At 42.8% G+C, this 16,267-nt stretch overlaps 2 protein-coding genes across 14 annotated transcripts in view; one reads left to right on the forward strand and one right to left on the reverse strand.

The window, feature by feature from the left end:
• Positions 1 to 2,326, forward strand: part of dctn1b (dynactin 1b) — a 40,529-nt gene extending 38,203 nt beyond the window's left edge. For all 10 annotated transcript variants that reach the window (XM_016680411.1, XM_016680412.1, XM_016680407.1 and 7 more), the window contains one exon: positions 347 to 2,326. In XM_016680411.1, the coding sequence (XP_016535897.1) occupies positions 347 to 484 (138 nt within the window). In that variant the 3' untranslated portion in view covers positions 485 to 2,326. The remainder of the gene's footprint in view (positions 1 to 346) is intronic.
• Positions 785 to 16,267, reverse strand: alms1 (ALMS1 centrosome and basal body associated protein). Of its 4 annotated transcripts, none has more exons than XM_007569509.2 (18): positions 16,165 to 16,267; positions 15,376 to 15,460; positions 14,931 to 15,051; positions 12,275 to 13,889; positions 11,982 to 12,141; positions 10,306 to 11,325; positions 9,840 to 9,955; positions 8,380 to 9,241; positions 8,134 to 8,253; positions 7,446 to 7,601; positions 6,128 to 6,909; positions 5,873 to 5,990; positions 4,818 to 5,030; positions 3,861 to 4,060; positions 3,587 to 3,740; positions 3,436 to 3,493; positions 2,759 to 2,858; positions 785 to 2,623 (listed from the first exon to the last, which is right to left on the reverse strand). In XM_007569509.2, the coding sequence occupies exons 1-18, from the start codon at positions 16,177 to 16,179 to the stop codon at positions 2,579 to 2,581; spliced, it is 5,940 nt and encodes a 1,979-aa protein (XP_007569571.1). In that variant the 5' UTR covers positions 16,180 to 16,267; the 3' UTR covers positions 785 to 2,578. The 4 variants fall into 4 exon arrangements, with proteins under 4 accessions (XP_007569571.1, XP_016535891.1, XP_016535892.1 ...); XM_016680405.1 differs by having other exon boundaries at positions 8,134 to 8,250; positions 15,289 to 15,460; XM_016680406.1 differs by having other exon boundaries at positions 6,128 to 6,906; positions 15,289 to 15,460.

The raw sequence follows: 16,267 nt of genomic DNA on the forward strand, positions 1-16,267 counted from the left end.
TTGTGGCATTTCCATTAAATAAGAAACGCAATTAAAATCACAAGTGGATAGGTTTATTCACACAGTAAGTCATTAAAAGTTTACCACTCTTACCAATTACTGGTAAGAATCTTTTTTGCGAAATATACAAATTTCGATGCGACAGAAAAACGACCTCATCCTAGCAGCACAACTTTATGTTGAAAAATACTCAAAATGTGGTGATAAAATAAGCCATATTTTGAGAAAAATATGGCTTTTCCACTGAGCAAAATTATTTTCGGAATTCTAATTTTGCGATTTTTAGATCAACTGAAGCGCAGCTAGAGAACCTGCGGATCTGACCTCTGTATTTTTCCGTTTCCAGGCAACCGAAGAGAAGCACTCCGACACGGTGCTGGTGGGTCGAGTCCTGGTGCCGTGTCCCCGCGGTCAGGAGCAGGTCCACCGCCTCGTTCTGTCCCAGTCCCAGCTGCAGAGAGTCCACAGTCTCCTGCAGACCTAAATGTTGCTTGACCCCTGTGATCCCGCCCTCCTCCACCTGCTGCGGCACCACAAACACGCCACCATCAGTTTCTGCTCCCTCCTCCACCTCCAAACCGAGAGGAATCTACAGCCTTAAGTGGAAGGTTGAATGCTGAAAACGGGGAGGTACCTTCATGTTTGAGATGTTAGCAGCTCTGTTGTTACAAGTGACATTTTTAATCTCAGCTTACTTGGATTTTATTTATGTAACACCAGGCTCGGTTCTGATACCGCCCCGTTTTGGTCTCGGCTGTTTTAAACGAGGATGACAGAAAAGAAATTTTACAATTTGACAACTGGAACAGTTTCAGGCCATTAGCAGTATATTTATTTTAATGTTTTGTTTTCTTTCCTTTGGAGATATCATCAGCTTGTTCAGTGACTTCCTGGTCAGAAAATGAAAAATCCCAGCCTCTTCTGATCCACAAACGCACCAATTTTAAGCGCTAAATCATGTTGCAGACAACAATCTCCAGTGTGGAAGCTGCAAGTTGGCAAAATATTCAGCAGAGCCAAGTTTAGCTTTGAATCCGTCTGTTGTTGACTGGTGTTTTAGTAGTTCCATGCTAACAGCTAACATACGATGCTATGATAAGCTAATTATTTTGTTTTTATTTTGAAATATCACTACAATCTTCTGCGTTCAGACAGCCGTCAGTTCAGCTTTTGATATAAATTATTAATGATCACTCATGTCAACAAAGCTAGAAAAAAATACTTGTTTTGTATCTACGGAAGGAGATTAGGACCATCTAAACAAAAGAAAAGGGATTTTGACTTTTTTTTCTTTGAATTCTGACTTCAAACTAAAGTCAGAATCCTCTTCTGCATGTATCTGAGCATAGAGGTTCTCTCTCGTTGTCGGGTTGTAGCGTTACCAGAGATCAGAAATAGGCCTCAGCCTGATGGCAAACGACGTCACGTTTGCTCAGAGGTCCGCCTCCATTAAGTTTTAGGTTGATTCCATCCTGATGTGACGGAAAGCCGTGCTTCAGACTGCGGCGGTAAACCAGAGTGGATAATCTGATGCATGCCGCCCAGACTCACAAACACCGCATTTACCAAGCTCTTCTCCGCTCCTGTGTGAATCCCGTGAAGCCGTGCAGAATATTAGGAAGCGTTCTAATCTTTGTGCTCAGTTCTTAGCTTGACTGTGAGAAGGGAAATTATGAGTTGTAAATGTCATTTTGCGTGTGTGTGTGTGTGTGTCTGTGTGAACATTAGAATTTGCACAACAGAACAAAGTCCTGCACGTTTCAGTTACAAACAGATGGAGGATTTTAGCTATTAATCAAACATAGGAGGAAAACCTTTGAGACTAAAGGAACTAAATAACTTCAGTGGACACAGCCTGGCTACAGTTAGGTTGGGCTACGCTTCAGCCTCTGTGAGCGACACCGGTTTCATCAATGAGAGCCCAGAAATGTTCACGTTCTAAAGACTGGAACTTTGTCCGAGCCTTAAACCTGCAGCCATCAGTCACCTGCCTTCGTTTTTATTTTTAATTTAATTTAACCTTCTTGTAGGAAAACTACGATAATGTCTGCCAAAGAACGTTTCTTTTTTACCACCACGTCTGCCAAGGCTGAATCCTCACTGACATTTTTTCTTTTATTTTCTGGCTGTCTCTGTTTACACACAACTGTCATTATTAACTTGAACGTTTATGAATTCGTTTAACGGGCATAGTGCATTTGTATGAAAGTACATTGCGATGCTGTGTGGTGTAGTGAATCTGCAGCTTGTCCAGCTCGTCTCTTTGTCCCCTGTGTGGTTTCCTGCTGCTGCACAACCGATAACTGATCAATAAATCCTTCAAAGCCAATGTCGGCCTCTGTTGTTTTCATATTCCCAAAACACAAAGAATGTAAAATCACTTTAATTTTAACAGCAACAACAACAAAAAAAAAATAAATACCCAAGTTTCTGTTACACATGATAAAAAAATAGGCAGATATTATCTGGAGCACCTTTTTTCTGGTAAAAAAAAATGTGTCTGCTTTGTTCTGTACTGAATGGCTCAAAATAATTTCACATGACTTATGAAATAACATTTTGGAGCTGTTCCGTTTAATCACTGCCAGGCTGTTCGCCTGCTCAGGACTCGGTTCCTCACTCTCTGGAAAAGAAAACGAGAAAAGAAGCAGCAGCATGTTAGTCATTTCCAACATGGAGTCAAAGTGGAACCAATGGTCACAGAAAAGCTGCAGGAAGTCAGATCAGGACGTTTTTGTTCCTGACTGACAGACTGCACCTTGTTGTAGAGCTTGGCGTTCAGCCTGTACGTCTGATACTCGGCCTTCCGCCTTTCCTCCTCTCTCCTGCGACGCACCTCAGGAAGATTCTCATAAATTCTGTTACAATAAAATTTACAATGTCAGTGTTACAAATGAAAGATGTTAGATTCGTACTCTAAAATATGACAGCGTATTAGGGCTGTTGTCGATAGAGGAGGGAGGAATACATTTCTGCCAAAAAATTCAGAAATTTTGAGATTAATCTCAAAAAAGGTGGAAATTTCAGTTTCAAAAGTCAAAATTTTTGGACCGTCGAAATGCCACGTTTCCATGTTTTTTTTATTTTCCTCTTTTGAAGATTAATCTTGGTTAATACAAAAGTTTCGGTTATCTCTAGCAAATTTTAAAGTTTTACAACCCAAAAATTTTTTTTATTTTTTTGGAAAATGTCAGATTAATCTCTGAGTATTATGTTTTCTCTATTTACAATTACATTTGTACAGCTTTGTACTAAACAAACATCATCCCTTAGAGGTAAATATCTGCACACCAAGGACATGGTTTCTAAGTGTTTACGTGCTGAATTTGCACTTATTTTGTGGGAAGTCTTCATGTTGTGCCATAATAGACTGATGAGTTGTAAGCTGAGTAAAGCTTCTAATGTGAAATGCAGATATTAACATTAAATGCTTACTGTTTGGACCTCTGGATCATCTCTTTCCTCGGTACTGCTCTCCTCAACAGTGCTGTGCCTTTGCAGAGGAAAAAAAACTTTTAGCTGCTACAGTTACTGTAACTCCTGCAGAGTGACGGTGTGGAGCAGCGGTTTTCCAGGTTCTGGATACCTGCGGGTCTCGGGAGCCTCTGAGGTTCTTCTAGCTGGTCGAACAGCAGGTTTCTCGCAGCCTGGATCCTCCTGTCCTCGGCCTGCAGAGCCAGACATCTCACCCTCTGCTTGGACTGAGAGATGAAATCCGGCCGCCGCATCTCCAGAGCCTCCTGCAGGGACGGAGCAATACGATGAAATCTCCCACAATGCTTATGTGTTAAACACTGAAGATTTTAACTATATATTTTTTTAAAATCCATGTTTCTGAAGATAAAAAAACATAAACTCACTTGCAGGGAGACCCGTGCCAGACCAGAGGACAATACTTTGGTTTTAGGATTCAGATCTCGGACTTGTCTCTGTCTGAGCAGCTCTCTCCAGGGACGGGTTCTGCTGTACGGCTCAAGCCACGCCGTGTTCATCTTCTCCGGCCGGTTCTCCTTCCTCATCTCAGACCTCAGGTTGTCAACTGGGATGAACCACGAAACACCTTAAAATAATTGATTTAAAACAATTAAACATGACACAATGAATATTTCTTTTCTCACATGACACAACTAGAATCTTAAGAGCATTTTAATCTTCAAAATGGAAGAAACTTTTGTTGGTCTGTCTGTCACATGAGGTCGAGTTAGTCGCGTTTTTCAAAGTTTGCGTTAAGCGCGCGCGAGTCGAGAAAGCGCTGTGTCGCTTATAATTGACATATAAGTCGGCCTCATATTCTCCGAAAATGAGCCCCCATAAAGGGTTCATACATATAAATACCGGTGGAGGGGTCCTGACATGAAACAATACCCTAATACAAATCATCAAATTTGAGGTGAAATGGTTCGCGCGCGATTGACACCGTGTTAATGGCTCGACCCGCGAGGCGACGTCACTCTCTACTCATTTTCTATCGAGCTGTGCGGTGAGGCGACAACCGCTAGTCTTTCTTCGTCACCAGTGAAATTCGCACACGTGAAATTTGAAGCTCGTACACGTAGACGTCCACACGCTGGTAAGCTATGCGACACAAGAATTTAAAAGCTGTTCAACTTTATCGCGTCCCATGTGTTGGATTCATCCCGAATGGCGGAAAACTGTCGCTTTCGCTGTCGTTTGTCGCTCACCATGTGTCGAGCTAATTAAAAAACAAAAAAAATTCAGAGGTCCATGACAGACGTGGCGACAGCGCGCGAAGCTAACGCGCTGCCTGTTCAGTGAATTAACGAAAAACCAGCCAGGAGCTTTAAGAGCAGACCTACTTTTAGGGTAAGGCTTGGAGGGGCTCCTCTTGCTCTTCTTCTGCTTCTGGTTGTTTGATTTAGGAAGAACTCTCCTTCCTCCTCTTCCTCCCACTGTGCCTGACGAAGAAGAGGAGGTCTGCCCACAAGTCCTGGCTTCTGCAGGAGACGGGAACGTAGTCCCAACATCTCTGGTGTTCCGCCGAGTCCCGTTACGAACAATCTCCAGCTCACCTGATGAAGAAGGTAAAATATTACCGACTTTACAAAACATTTGATTATTTTTTAGGGCGGAAATTAATCGACTATTGAAATAATTGTCAACTAATTTAGTAATGTATTAACTGGAGGATACAAGCAAAAAAAAAAAGGCTATTTGATGAAAGAAAAAGAAAAAGATCCTGACTAAGCCAAAACTGCTAAAAAAAAAACAACTATACATTTAGCATCTGAGATAAAAAACAACTTTTTTTCTGTAAATGTGTTATTTGCTAAATACATCGAGATAAATAATGTACAGAATATTGAAGAACCAAGATGAATATATTTTATGCAGTTTTATTTATCTCCCAAAGAAGTTCATTCCTATTCCTTCCTACTAAGCCTGTCATGAAAACGAATTTTGGTGGGTAATAAATCCTCCCAGTAATAATTGTGATAAACAATAACATTGTTGCTTTGAGACCATCTTAAAGTAATATATCGATAATGGCATAATAGTGTAAATTCACCCTGTCAAAGACCAATAAACCTAAATTTTGTCAAGAGTACTTAACGATGGAACTGGAAGACATTTTAAATATCCAAAATAAAACACGATAACCAAAAAATATATGTAAAATGGAAATAATAAAAAAACACAATTGAAAAGAAAATTAAAAGTGATTATAATCTGTTTGTGAACAAAATTAGCCTTCAAAACATTATTAATCATCATATTGGAAATTATTGAGCTCATTTTAATTTCCTTATTCTGACAGCCTTAAGTCCTACATCAAAAAGATGTACATAGAAAAAATAAGAAGTTTTCATTTTTCCTCAAAGGTAAAAGTTGATCATGGTTGATGACGACTGACCTGCCTGGATGCTTTTGTTGACTGCTCTTACAGCCCTCTTGGCTGTCAGAGTCCTAGAAGGTCTGCGCTGTGGTGAGAACGTGTGTGAGCTGGACGTTTGTGCTGAATCAGCAACAACCTGAGGGCAGTTTTGGAAACACTTTTACATTCAGACAAGTGGAATAATAAATGTTAGCATAAACACGGCCAGATAACTCGTAGAGCAGGGATGGAGACACGGTGTCTCCAGCTTCCTGTCCTCTCAGAGACACGTACCGATTCCTCGGATGGTGTGAGGGTAACCGAGGAGTCGGCCTCCTTTCCTCTCCAGTCTTCCCTCTGTTTGTTGATGGTGCTGTACAATTTACCAAGTCGAGAACTGCTGTTCACGTTTCTGACTCTGTCAGCGCCGAAGGCCCTGACGAGTCGGGCCGTATCCACGGTGGAAGTGGACGACAGGCTATCTGGTTGATCCCTGTCTGCTGGGGAGGACGGGTGGTTCAGTTGGGTTGGATGTTCTGCCTCTCCTCCCCCTACTTCCCATCCCCTTTCAGTGACTCCGCCGTGTTCGCTCCATTTAATCTCCTTTCGTTCTTTCCTCGGCGTCCTTCCAGGAAAGTAACTACTCCGGTCTTCCTGGCTCTCAGCTTCCTGAGCAGCCTGCGTGCGGTGAATCACGCGAGACAGACGCTCCAGTCGCTCCAACAGGGAAATGTCTTTATCGCCGGTGGGGCGCGCCTCGTCCTTGGTCCGCTGATCACAGAATTTCTGCCACAGGTGGTCCAGGGTGCTAGTGCCCTGTCGGAGGGCCGGCGGAGGATGTTCTCGATCTCTGGTCTCGGTGTGGGCTGTTTCTAAGCGTGCTGGATGAAACCTGTCATGAGCCAGCTCCGTTGGTTTGCACTGGGGGAAGTGGATCGGGCTGGTGCCCTGATCCCTACTGGAGGGTTTGAGGTTGATTGAAGGCGCTCTGGTAAAGGTGGATGATTCCTGGGAAGACGGCTTCACACCCTGAATCAGAGCTGGAGACCCTCGGTCTGCTGCTGCAGGAGCATCTACTGTTCATAAAGAAGATATGGAGAGATTATTATTATTACAGGGTGAGTGGATGGATGGGAGGAAGGGGGAAAGAAGGAAGAAGAAACAAGGAAGGGAATGATGGAACATGAAGGAAGGATGAAACAAGTGACAGAGAAAGGAAGGAAGGAACAACAGAAAGGAGGTAGAAAGAGACAAGGGAGGAAGAAAGCAATGCGAGAGTGAGGGGGTAAAGGACCAAAGAAGGAAGGAAGACACTGACGGAGGGAGTGAGGAAGGATGAAACTAGGGAGGGAGGGAAGGAGAAAGGAAAGTTGAAATAAGGAAGGGAGGGACGGAGGATTTGAACAAGGAAGGGAATGAGGAAGAAAAGACAGATGAAGCAATGATGGATGAATGAGAGGGAGCAATGACAAAACAGGGAAGGGAGTGATGATGGTTAGTATTTACTAACTACTTACAAAGTGACTACATTAAGATGTCTTTCCATGAGAGCAGTAACCATCATGTCTCCTGGCCAGCATCACATCTCATGTCCTCGGTGTGTTCAGCTCACCTGTGTGTGCGCGGTCTGCCATTGTGACGGCAGCTGTTCTCAGCCTCTTGCTGTAGATGCCCTCCTGGTGTCTGAACGCGATTCCGCGGTCCAGCCTGGGGTCCTGATCCCCAAGGACTTCGCTGCTGAAGGTGGGAGGCACAGCGTCGTCTGACCCTGGAGGGGAATTTACCAGTGGTTGCTTACATCACAACGAGAGCCGATCGAATTGGACAAAGACAAAAAGCTGCTGGGGAAGCAACTGAATATTCCCAGCCAGCATTCAAGAGGCTCCAGTCTGCCCCACCTCCACCTCTCTACTCAGGCTGCAGCTATGCCTTTGTCTAACTCAGCCCCTGAACATGAATAATGGACGTGCTGAGCGGTGTGTGTTACAGCGGACCAGCTGCTCTCCTTTAATGGACAATTAGAACATGAGAGGAGCCGATATGATATCAATACAAGTCATACATACCGTTCTAACTTATTTTGTAGTGTGGAATGTTAGAAAAGACTTGATCAAGTGATAACACTCAGACAGAGAACAATAATCAACATCAAAAGGTATGAGAACAACTGACCCATTTATTATTATCCAATGGGTCAGAGGGATACAAGCATTGCTGGATAGAAACCCTGGATCAGACTAAATGCTGGATTGGGACATGGCAGCAAAGTTCTAGGCAGTATGAATATTTCTGCGCCGTACCTGTGTGAGAGCTCTCCATGGTGGTGTTGGTCCGGTTGGTGGAGCAAACATCAGCTTCCATCTGAGGGACGTAGAAGAGCTCCTCACTGCCGCGAGGTTTGTAAGGCAGCAGCACAGCTACTGGTGGAAGGAAGACGAGTGACGGCACGTGAATTGTTATTGCCACAGTTAAAAAAAAAAAAAAAGTGGTAATAAAGTATGAAATTCAACGAAAACCCTCTTTAAAACACTTCACTATGAGCCTACCAGGTGTTTCAGCAGGATAAGAACTCGATGGTGTGATGCCCTTTCCCTGAGGATCAATGGTGGAAACGTCTGTCCTGTCAGCCACCGGCTTCCTGCCATCGTACCATTCTGCTGGACTTGATGACCCGACGCCTTCATCTGGACTGCTGGCGGTCAAAGAGGAGTCCCTCAGGGCGGCGGTGGCGGCACCAGAACCAGGACAGTGGGCAGTGGAGGCCAAAATATTTTTAGGCAACAGAGTAAAATGTCTTGTCCTGAATCCCTGCCCAACGGCCAGAAAAGAACTAGACTGGACGTTTGTCCCCACATTCTGTTTATCTACAGCCTGCGTGGCGGTTTGGGGAGGTTCCTCACCCTGGCCTCCCACTGTGTCTCGCCTCTTTCTGGTACTTTCGTCATGCGCAGATGGTGGTTCTCTTGTAATCTGGACTAAAGGAACCGTCTCAGATTCATCCAGACTGGTTGAAAGATGCTTGCTGGATGATGACGTTCCGGTGGAAAGCTCTGCCAGGTGGAGGGGGTCTGAGGCTGGGCTGAGAGCAGAAGTGGAAGTGGGGGTCAAAATGGAAGGTGAGGAGGTCACAGAGATCCTTTGGGTGGGTATGCTGATGGATAGAAGGGTCTGGGGTCTTTTTGTAGAGAGTGTTATTCCTTCCCTGGCAGCAATCGCGCAAACTCTGGCTTCTAGATCGAGGTGAAGGTTGCTCTGTAGCGTCATGTGAGGGTCTGGGTGGACAGCTAGCTGCTTGTTAGCAATGCTGAGGGTAGGAAACATTTCGGTTGGTTTAGGGGGATTGGTCTCTTTGTGGACCTGAACACTGGAGGCCATGCTGCTGCTCTCTGTATCTGTGCTCCCTTGGCTCTGGAAGAAAGGGGGAAAAAAACAAGGAAGTTTTTAAAGACCTGCAAAGAACAAGAAGAGCCCACAAAAACATTTTTCCACAGCAAACATGGGCAAACTTCGGCTTAGAAAAAAAGCATTCACACGCCGAAATATTTTCACATTACGTCGCTTTGCAATAGGGCGGGGCAAATTTTTTCAATTAATCAAATTTTCTGTTTGTCTTGGGTTTCCAGATTGTCATGAGTGGCGATATGGACTTAAAAGTGTTATGATATTTTAAGGTACTTTTGTGATGACGACAAAAGTGACGATAATATGATGGAATTTAAAAAGTTGAAGAAATACAAACATTTTAGCCAGTCGCTTTGCATTAATTAAACTTAAAGAACCTCAGAAAAATCTGTACATAGCAACTCTAGAACATGGAAACTGTTTATCTTTCAATTTCTGGCACACTTTGCAAGAAGTTGCAAACACGTGGGTTACCTTGAGCACCTACACTCTTCAGAGATGAAAGGCTGACATAAAAATGACAAATATAAAAACAACTATTTGTTACATTTTGTAATACAACTACAAATTTCTGATTCTTTTAAAATGTATCAACGATTATTACTTTGAGAGGGTTTCTCAGCAGGAGCTGTTTCTTGATTTCTTCAATGTGCCGTCTATCTTCTACGTCCAACAGCAGCAGGTCACGCTGCTGTCCCAAAACCTTTGACTTCATCCACTCTGAAATATGGGAAAATAAATACATGTGAGCTTAACATAGTCTGAAAAGAAAGCAGCCAGTGAAATGAGCAGTTCCAAATAAAGAGTGAATGTAAAAGAGCAAGAAAGTTTTACACTTTAATTTGGTTAGAGATGTACCAATCAGAACTTGGTAGTGATTTGTATCACTACTTGTTGTATTGGCAACAGTCGACGTCTCTCTGTCCCTTTACGTTTTGGAGACTAAACGTTTAACTAAATGCAAGCATCTCCAACAGCAACTGCCCTACAGGGAAGAGTTTTTTGACCCTTCTCCTTGGTTTGGTTTAATTTAACAAAAACAAAAAGACAACAGGATGTGAATCTTTTACCTCTGGCCTTGCCCTCTTCCTGATCTGTGACGCTGGGCGTGCTCGACGTCATGGTGGCTGAAGATTCATTCTGCAGTAGTTTGGCCACTCTGATTGCCAGTGAGCTTTCACTGCTGCTGTCGCTCATCACTCCCTGGTCAGCATCCTCGCAAACGGGAAAGGCAGAGCAACTCTCTGCACCAGGATCAATGGGTATAGTCTTTTCTTCTTCTACTTTTTCTTCTTCTTCTTCTTCATTATCTTCTTCAAGAGCAGCGTTGAACTGAGTTGTACTTGCGGCTGTTGACGGCTGTGTCTGTATTTTATCTGGAGGTGCCGCGCTGCATCCTTCCGGCTCTGTCCGCCGGGCTTGTGTGGATGGACTATCAGGTTGCTCGGATGACATCAAGCTCTCTAGCCCAGTGGAGCTTTGGTTTGGTTTCTCTGATGTAAGTATGGAGTCTGAGGAAGACCTGGCCCATGGTGGAGAGGAATGAGACTTTAGGTCTCCGCCAGTGAAGGTGGAGATAGAGGAAGAGAACGAGGAGTTCTGCAACTGGGTGGTTGATGTGTTTGGTGGCCTGAAAATGTCTTTATCAGAGAAGAGAAGGGTTGCATTAGGTCCCGATGAAGACGTGGAAGATGCAGTAGATATCATGTCCTCTGCTTGAGAGAGTAGCTTACGGATCTCTGACAATGCCTTTGTGCTAACAAAGGAATTCTCCGCATCTTGATCCATATTATCGCACCTCCGAACAGATGACTTTGTATCTGTATCAGAAACGTTCACAGCGACGGACTTGAAATCCTGCTTGCTGTTTTGGATCAGAACAGAGGAGTGTTCACCGGGCCCGGAGCAGGAGGCCAGTCTGCTCTCCCTCTGAGCGGCTTCTGTGTCGGACGGAGGAGAGGTCTTTACTCTGACCTGCTCTGATGGCGAGGAAACCAGACCAAGACTGTCCATGCTGAGAGGGATGGATACACTGGAGTCCATCGACAGAATGCTGGACATGGAGAACTCGCCTTTATGGGGACTGCTACCTGAATACGAGACAAAAATTATTAGTCATTAATAATTGATGTATTATTTAACATTTTTGTGCCTGTTTTGAACTTACAAAAAAAAAATGAACCACAAACACAGCTTTAGACTTGTTTCATAAAGAAAGATGACACATGGTTCCAACACAGTTTTTATGCGAATATTACATCATTTTCCATAATTCTCTTTCCTTTTAGCTCAGTTTTTACAATTTAAATTCAAAGTTTCTTTATGAATTTAGGCTTTAAATGTGACAGCTAAAGACATGAGAAGTTGGAATGATGGATGGCTCTGAATGGAAGTTTGCCGAGTAAAAGGAAAAATGAATGAATACTATAGATGAACAGATGGATTGATTGATGGACTGATTATTGAAGCCAAATACCAATTACCCCTTTTTCATATTTTTCCAGGCTTGAAAAATGCCTAAACCAAATGTCATACTCTTCCGTGTTGCTTCATGGCTGGGCATTCCTTAATGCTTGCAGAACTAAAAACAGACCAGGACTTTAAAATTTCAATGAAGTCTCACGTTTAAAATGTGGATCTTATTTGATCATTCTATTAGCTGCAGCTGTTAAAACATTAAATTTGCTGACAAGTATTTCCACCAAGTTGCCTTTTATACAGAGAAGGTCATTATAAGGTTTGTTACCCTCTGAGGGTTGGGTGCTCTTTGAAGGAGTTCCAGAAGATCCTTTAATAGTACAGAGATCAGTGGGAGAGAACTCCGGTTCTCTGATGGGCCCTCTAGGTGCAAACGGAGTCAGGATCTTTGACGGAGTTTGGTCGATACCAAGGTTTTGAAGATACAACTAATAGAAAAAACGAGAGAGAACTTATCAGATAACTATGTTCACATAAATATTAAACTGAACAATCTGATATCTAAAATACATCGACTTCAAGCAAACAAAAAAATAAATAAATCCGAGCAACTTTGTTTACCGGAATTCGTTCGTCAATGTTGAGCTCTTTAGACCCTGGAGGAGGTGGTGACGTTGCTGAATGTTTAAAAGTCCAGTAGGGAGCATAATTATCAAGCTCAAGGCTAACAACAGAAGAGGTTCCGACAGAAGGTTCTACTTTAATTTCTGTGTAGCTGTCTTGGGAACTTGAGAGTTCGGAGACGTCACTGAAGCGACCAAGGCTTTCGAAACGTGAGGGTTGAGTGGCGGTACTGGGTGGAGGAAGAGTGTCCTTCAGGCCCTGAGTTGTCTTATTTTCTGGAGCAGTGTTGGTCAGCTGGTGCTTGTCAGCGACCACGACAACTGTACCAAGGGACGAGGGGGACTGTGATCTGCCGAAGGGAGAGGCAGAAGGTGGAGTAGCAGATCCCTTATTCTCTAAGTCACCGTGAGCTCCACCTACAGCCTCTCCTCGTCTGGGAGAGGAACCTCCTGAAGGTGTAGAGGAAGAGATCTGTGTAGCATCCTGGTTGGTGGAAGGCTGCCGGATAAGGGTGTTGAATCCTGCCTCGTCACCTTTCTTAGGAGGAACTCCCGAAAGTCTGTGCAATGCTAGGCCTTCTAATGACGGGGTCCTTTCTGAGCTTTCTTTTGTCTTCCAGGCATCAACTTTCTGCAGATAGTTGAGACTCGGGAGGGAATGGACTTTGTGAGAGGCCTCCTGAGGATCTTCTGTGTCTGGAAGACGGCCATCAGCTGAGTGTGCACCCAAGGTATCTATGTTAGATTTTATAGCTGAAAGATGTGCAAGTTTAGTCTTAACATCAAATTTCGGTGGCACAAAGAAAACGCCTGGTGTAGATTGAGACTGTGGAAGGAAACCAAGATAGGAGCCTTCACTTCCTGTTTGGTTCTGTAAAGACCATAGGTCTCTGTCTCTGTGAACCCATTCTGAACCCGCTGAAAATGGCTTCCCACTACGTTTGCCTTGTGATTCTTTGAGATAAGCTGTGATCAGCTCACGAGTTGGTGTCGGACCCTTTGGATGCTGGCGTGCCTCAAAGTTGCTGAGTTTCTGTACCTCAGACAGCAGCTCTTTGTGCAACTCTTCGCTGCTATCATCGGGCTGAGTTGAGCGGGAACCAGTAGTGATGTTACTGATTTCTTTGTGATTTTTCTGCTGTTGGGAGGGACTGGCTTCACCTGGTGGACCTTGTCTTTCAGACATGTTGTCTTCTGTTTGTCTCGGCTGATCTGGACAAAAGCCAGTGCTTTTAATAGATGTCAGGGATTCAGAGGAAACAGAGCTGCTACTGCTGCTTTGCATGCCAACCTGTCTCTGGTTGGCTTGAGGATCCTGCATAGAAATGTCTTTATGTAGAAAGATAGTTTCATCTTCATGAATTCCAACTTTATTACTGTCTGTCAAGTTGTATTCTGTTTCCAACTTAGTCTCTTTGTTATCTCCGCTTGATAGTTTTCTTTGTGTGTCATGCTGAGATGGGGAGAAGTTGCTGCTTGCTCCTTCATCAGAAAGGAGGGTTGCCTGAGACAAAGGATGCTGGGAAAGTGAGCTCTGCTCAGAGGAATTGGTGGTGCTGTCATGGATAAGAAAACGGAGCCTCTCTGATACCATAGAAACATCAGGAAAAGCCCTGGCGAGAAGAATGCATATGATTATTATCATGCCTTGTTAAAGTATCTAAGCCACCTTGAACCTTTTTCTACTTTTTGTGTCATGTTACAACTAAGGATGCACTGATACATTAACCAGCCAATAAATCGGCCCGATATCCTTAATTTTGGGAAATCTGCGATTGGCCAGTACTTACACATGAAACTGATTATATCCACCAATCTTTTCGTCCTCAGCAAAGATCAGAAAATCATCCACTGTCCCATTTTGCTCTGGTGTGATAGAGGACTGACTGACAGACCCACCCACCAGGTCACGTCTGCAGTTAACAAAAGTTATTCTGCTGTTGTCAACTTGGCATCTTTATCTCCATACTTATCAACTTTTCAGACAAAAACTAAATAAATAGAAAATCGACACTGACTAATATAGTAGTCGTCAGGCTTTTTAAAGATCGGTAATCATCCAGAAACCTGCAGTTGGTGCACCCATAGTTACAACCACACCTTTCAGTTATGATAACAAATTTTGCTGAACGACAAATTGTTCCATAAATCATTGCGATAAACGATAATATTGCCGCTTTTCTTTCAATAATCTTGACACTACCTACTAGTGTTATTACTACTTAATTACTAGTTAGGGGAGCTCTGGAATGCCTTTTGCTGAAGTTGAATTTATTTAGGGGTGTTAAATTTAAAGAGGACTTGACAATGATGTGACACGGTGTTGGTCTATTACATTAAAGACCAATAAAATGCATTGAGTTTTGTGATTTCCTGTAACAAAATGTGAAAAATGCATGTTTCAAGTGGCATTTTTTTTGTAGAAAAGTATATCTACAGAACAACAGTCATGACCTAATAACTGAACAGCATTTTCTGTAATAGTTTTGTATAGTATATTATTGTTATTATTACTATTTGTCATTTTGTTAATCTTTTTTTATATATTATTTTTATTTCTTTTGTGAGAACTTTTATATCTGATGCTGCTGTTGCACCTGACTTTCCCCTTTGCTGAATAATAAAGGCTATTCTATTAACTCGGTGTGTCTTACCTTAGGGGAGCAAATTCTGGACCACCTTGCTGGAAGAAGGAGTATTCAGTGACACTGTGCTCAAGTCCTGGGATTAGAGGCAGCAGTGACAGAGCAGGAGACAGATGACTGTCCTGGAATTCTGATGAAATACAAGTTTCTGAATGTTACACATTTGAACCAGAAGCGGGAATATCTAAACGCTTATACATAAATATAAAGCACTACTGTCAGAACAAAGTCCTTCTTGGCTAGAGAATATTGTTTCTTACACCAGTTTATTTTTTAAAAAATCAATACAGCACCAATTAATTAAATCAATCCTTTAGCTGTTTTATTTCCTCGTTTATGTTATTTTGTTATATGTAGGGAGATATACCTAGCTGAAAAACGTTTTGCTGTGACAGCTGAAGCTCTTGAACATCTGTTTTTATTTTAAGCTGACTATGATCCTGTTGGACAATACTTTGACTTCGGGCTTCCGGTGGGCCTGTTTGTCCATCTGGACCAATTGCATCTTCATCTCCTAGTCGATGAGGAGTCGTCACCGTCTAAAACAGACACACAAAGCAAGATAAGTTTTATTTCACTGGTCATGAAATGATCTTCAAACAGTTAAACAGTTAAAGGTTGAACTCCTTCAAACTCAATTGCAACTGGTGTGCTTTACAACCTTTAGTGGAATCTATCAAAAGCTGCAACATATTTACTGTTCCTGTTGATCTGCTCAACTTCTGTGCCTCTTGTGACGTAATGAACCCAAATACACACAGGAAAGAGTTTGCAGTTGTTTTATTTTAGTCCACTTAAAAAATAAAAAATCCAGAAGTTGTGCTTTACAGTCTGTGTACATTTGTTATGAAAATGTTAGCAAGAAAAATCACCACTGGATAAATCGACTTGAATCTGAGTTAACGTAACCACTGAAAGATGTGTTATACTACAGCCAGTGTATCTGGAATCGTTAAAGCAAAGCGATAAACAAATAAGCCAGACTAATGGCTAGTTAAGCTTCAGTAAATATAAATTAACACGCAACGGTTTTTCCAAGTTTCTTCATATTAAAATAGAGTGAGCTGAGTAAACAGGTCAGCTACGTTAACATTAGTATGCCAGTTAGCTCAATGCCTAGCAGCAGTTAGCTATCTAACCGTTAACTGGCACTTCCGGGTTGCTGGTAACACAAAGACGCAACAAAGAAAAGTACAGTAATTATTTTATCTAGCGTGGTTAAGGCAAACGTTACATAAATTACCTGTTGCGGTTCCATGTTGTTGTTTTGATTGTTGATGATGACAGTCCGCCACGCTGAGCGCGCTTCCTCTACGTCGTTACCTAGGAGCGTTGCTAGGAACGGT

The sequence above is a fragment of the Poecilia formosa genome, unplaced genomic scaffold (assembly GCF_000485575.1).
Source record: "Poecilia formosa unplaced genomic scaffold, Poecilia_formosa-5.1.2 Scaffold241, whole genome shotgun sequence".
In the NCBI taxonomy this organism is placed as follows: Eukaryota; Metazoa; Chordata; class Actinopteri; order Cyprinodontiformes; family Poeciliidae; genus Poecilia; species Poecilia formosa.

Bases quoted from the DNA above. Each gene is read 5' to 3' on its own strand.
- alms1 (XM_016680404.1), bottom strand. The intron at 7,602-8,133 runs GTACGGCGCAGA...ATTCCCCTCCAG, and splicing joins CATGGAGAGCTCTCACACAG to GGTCAGACGACGCTGTGCCT. The intron at 4,061-4,817 runs GTAGGTCTGCTC...AATTATTTTAAG, and splicing joins CTCCAAGCCTTACCCTAAAA to GTGTTTCGTGGTTCATCCCA.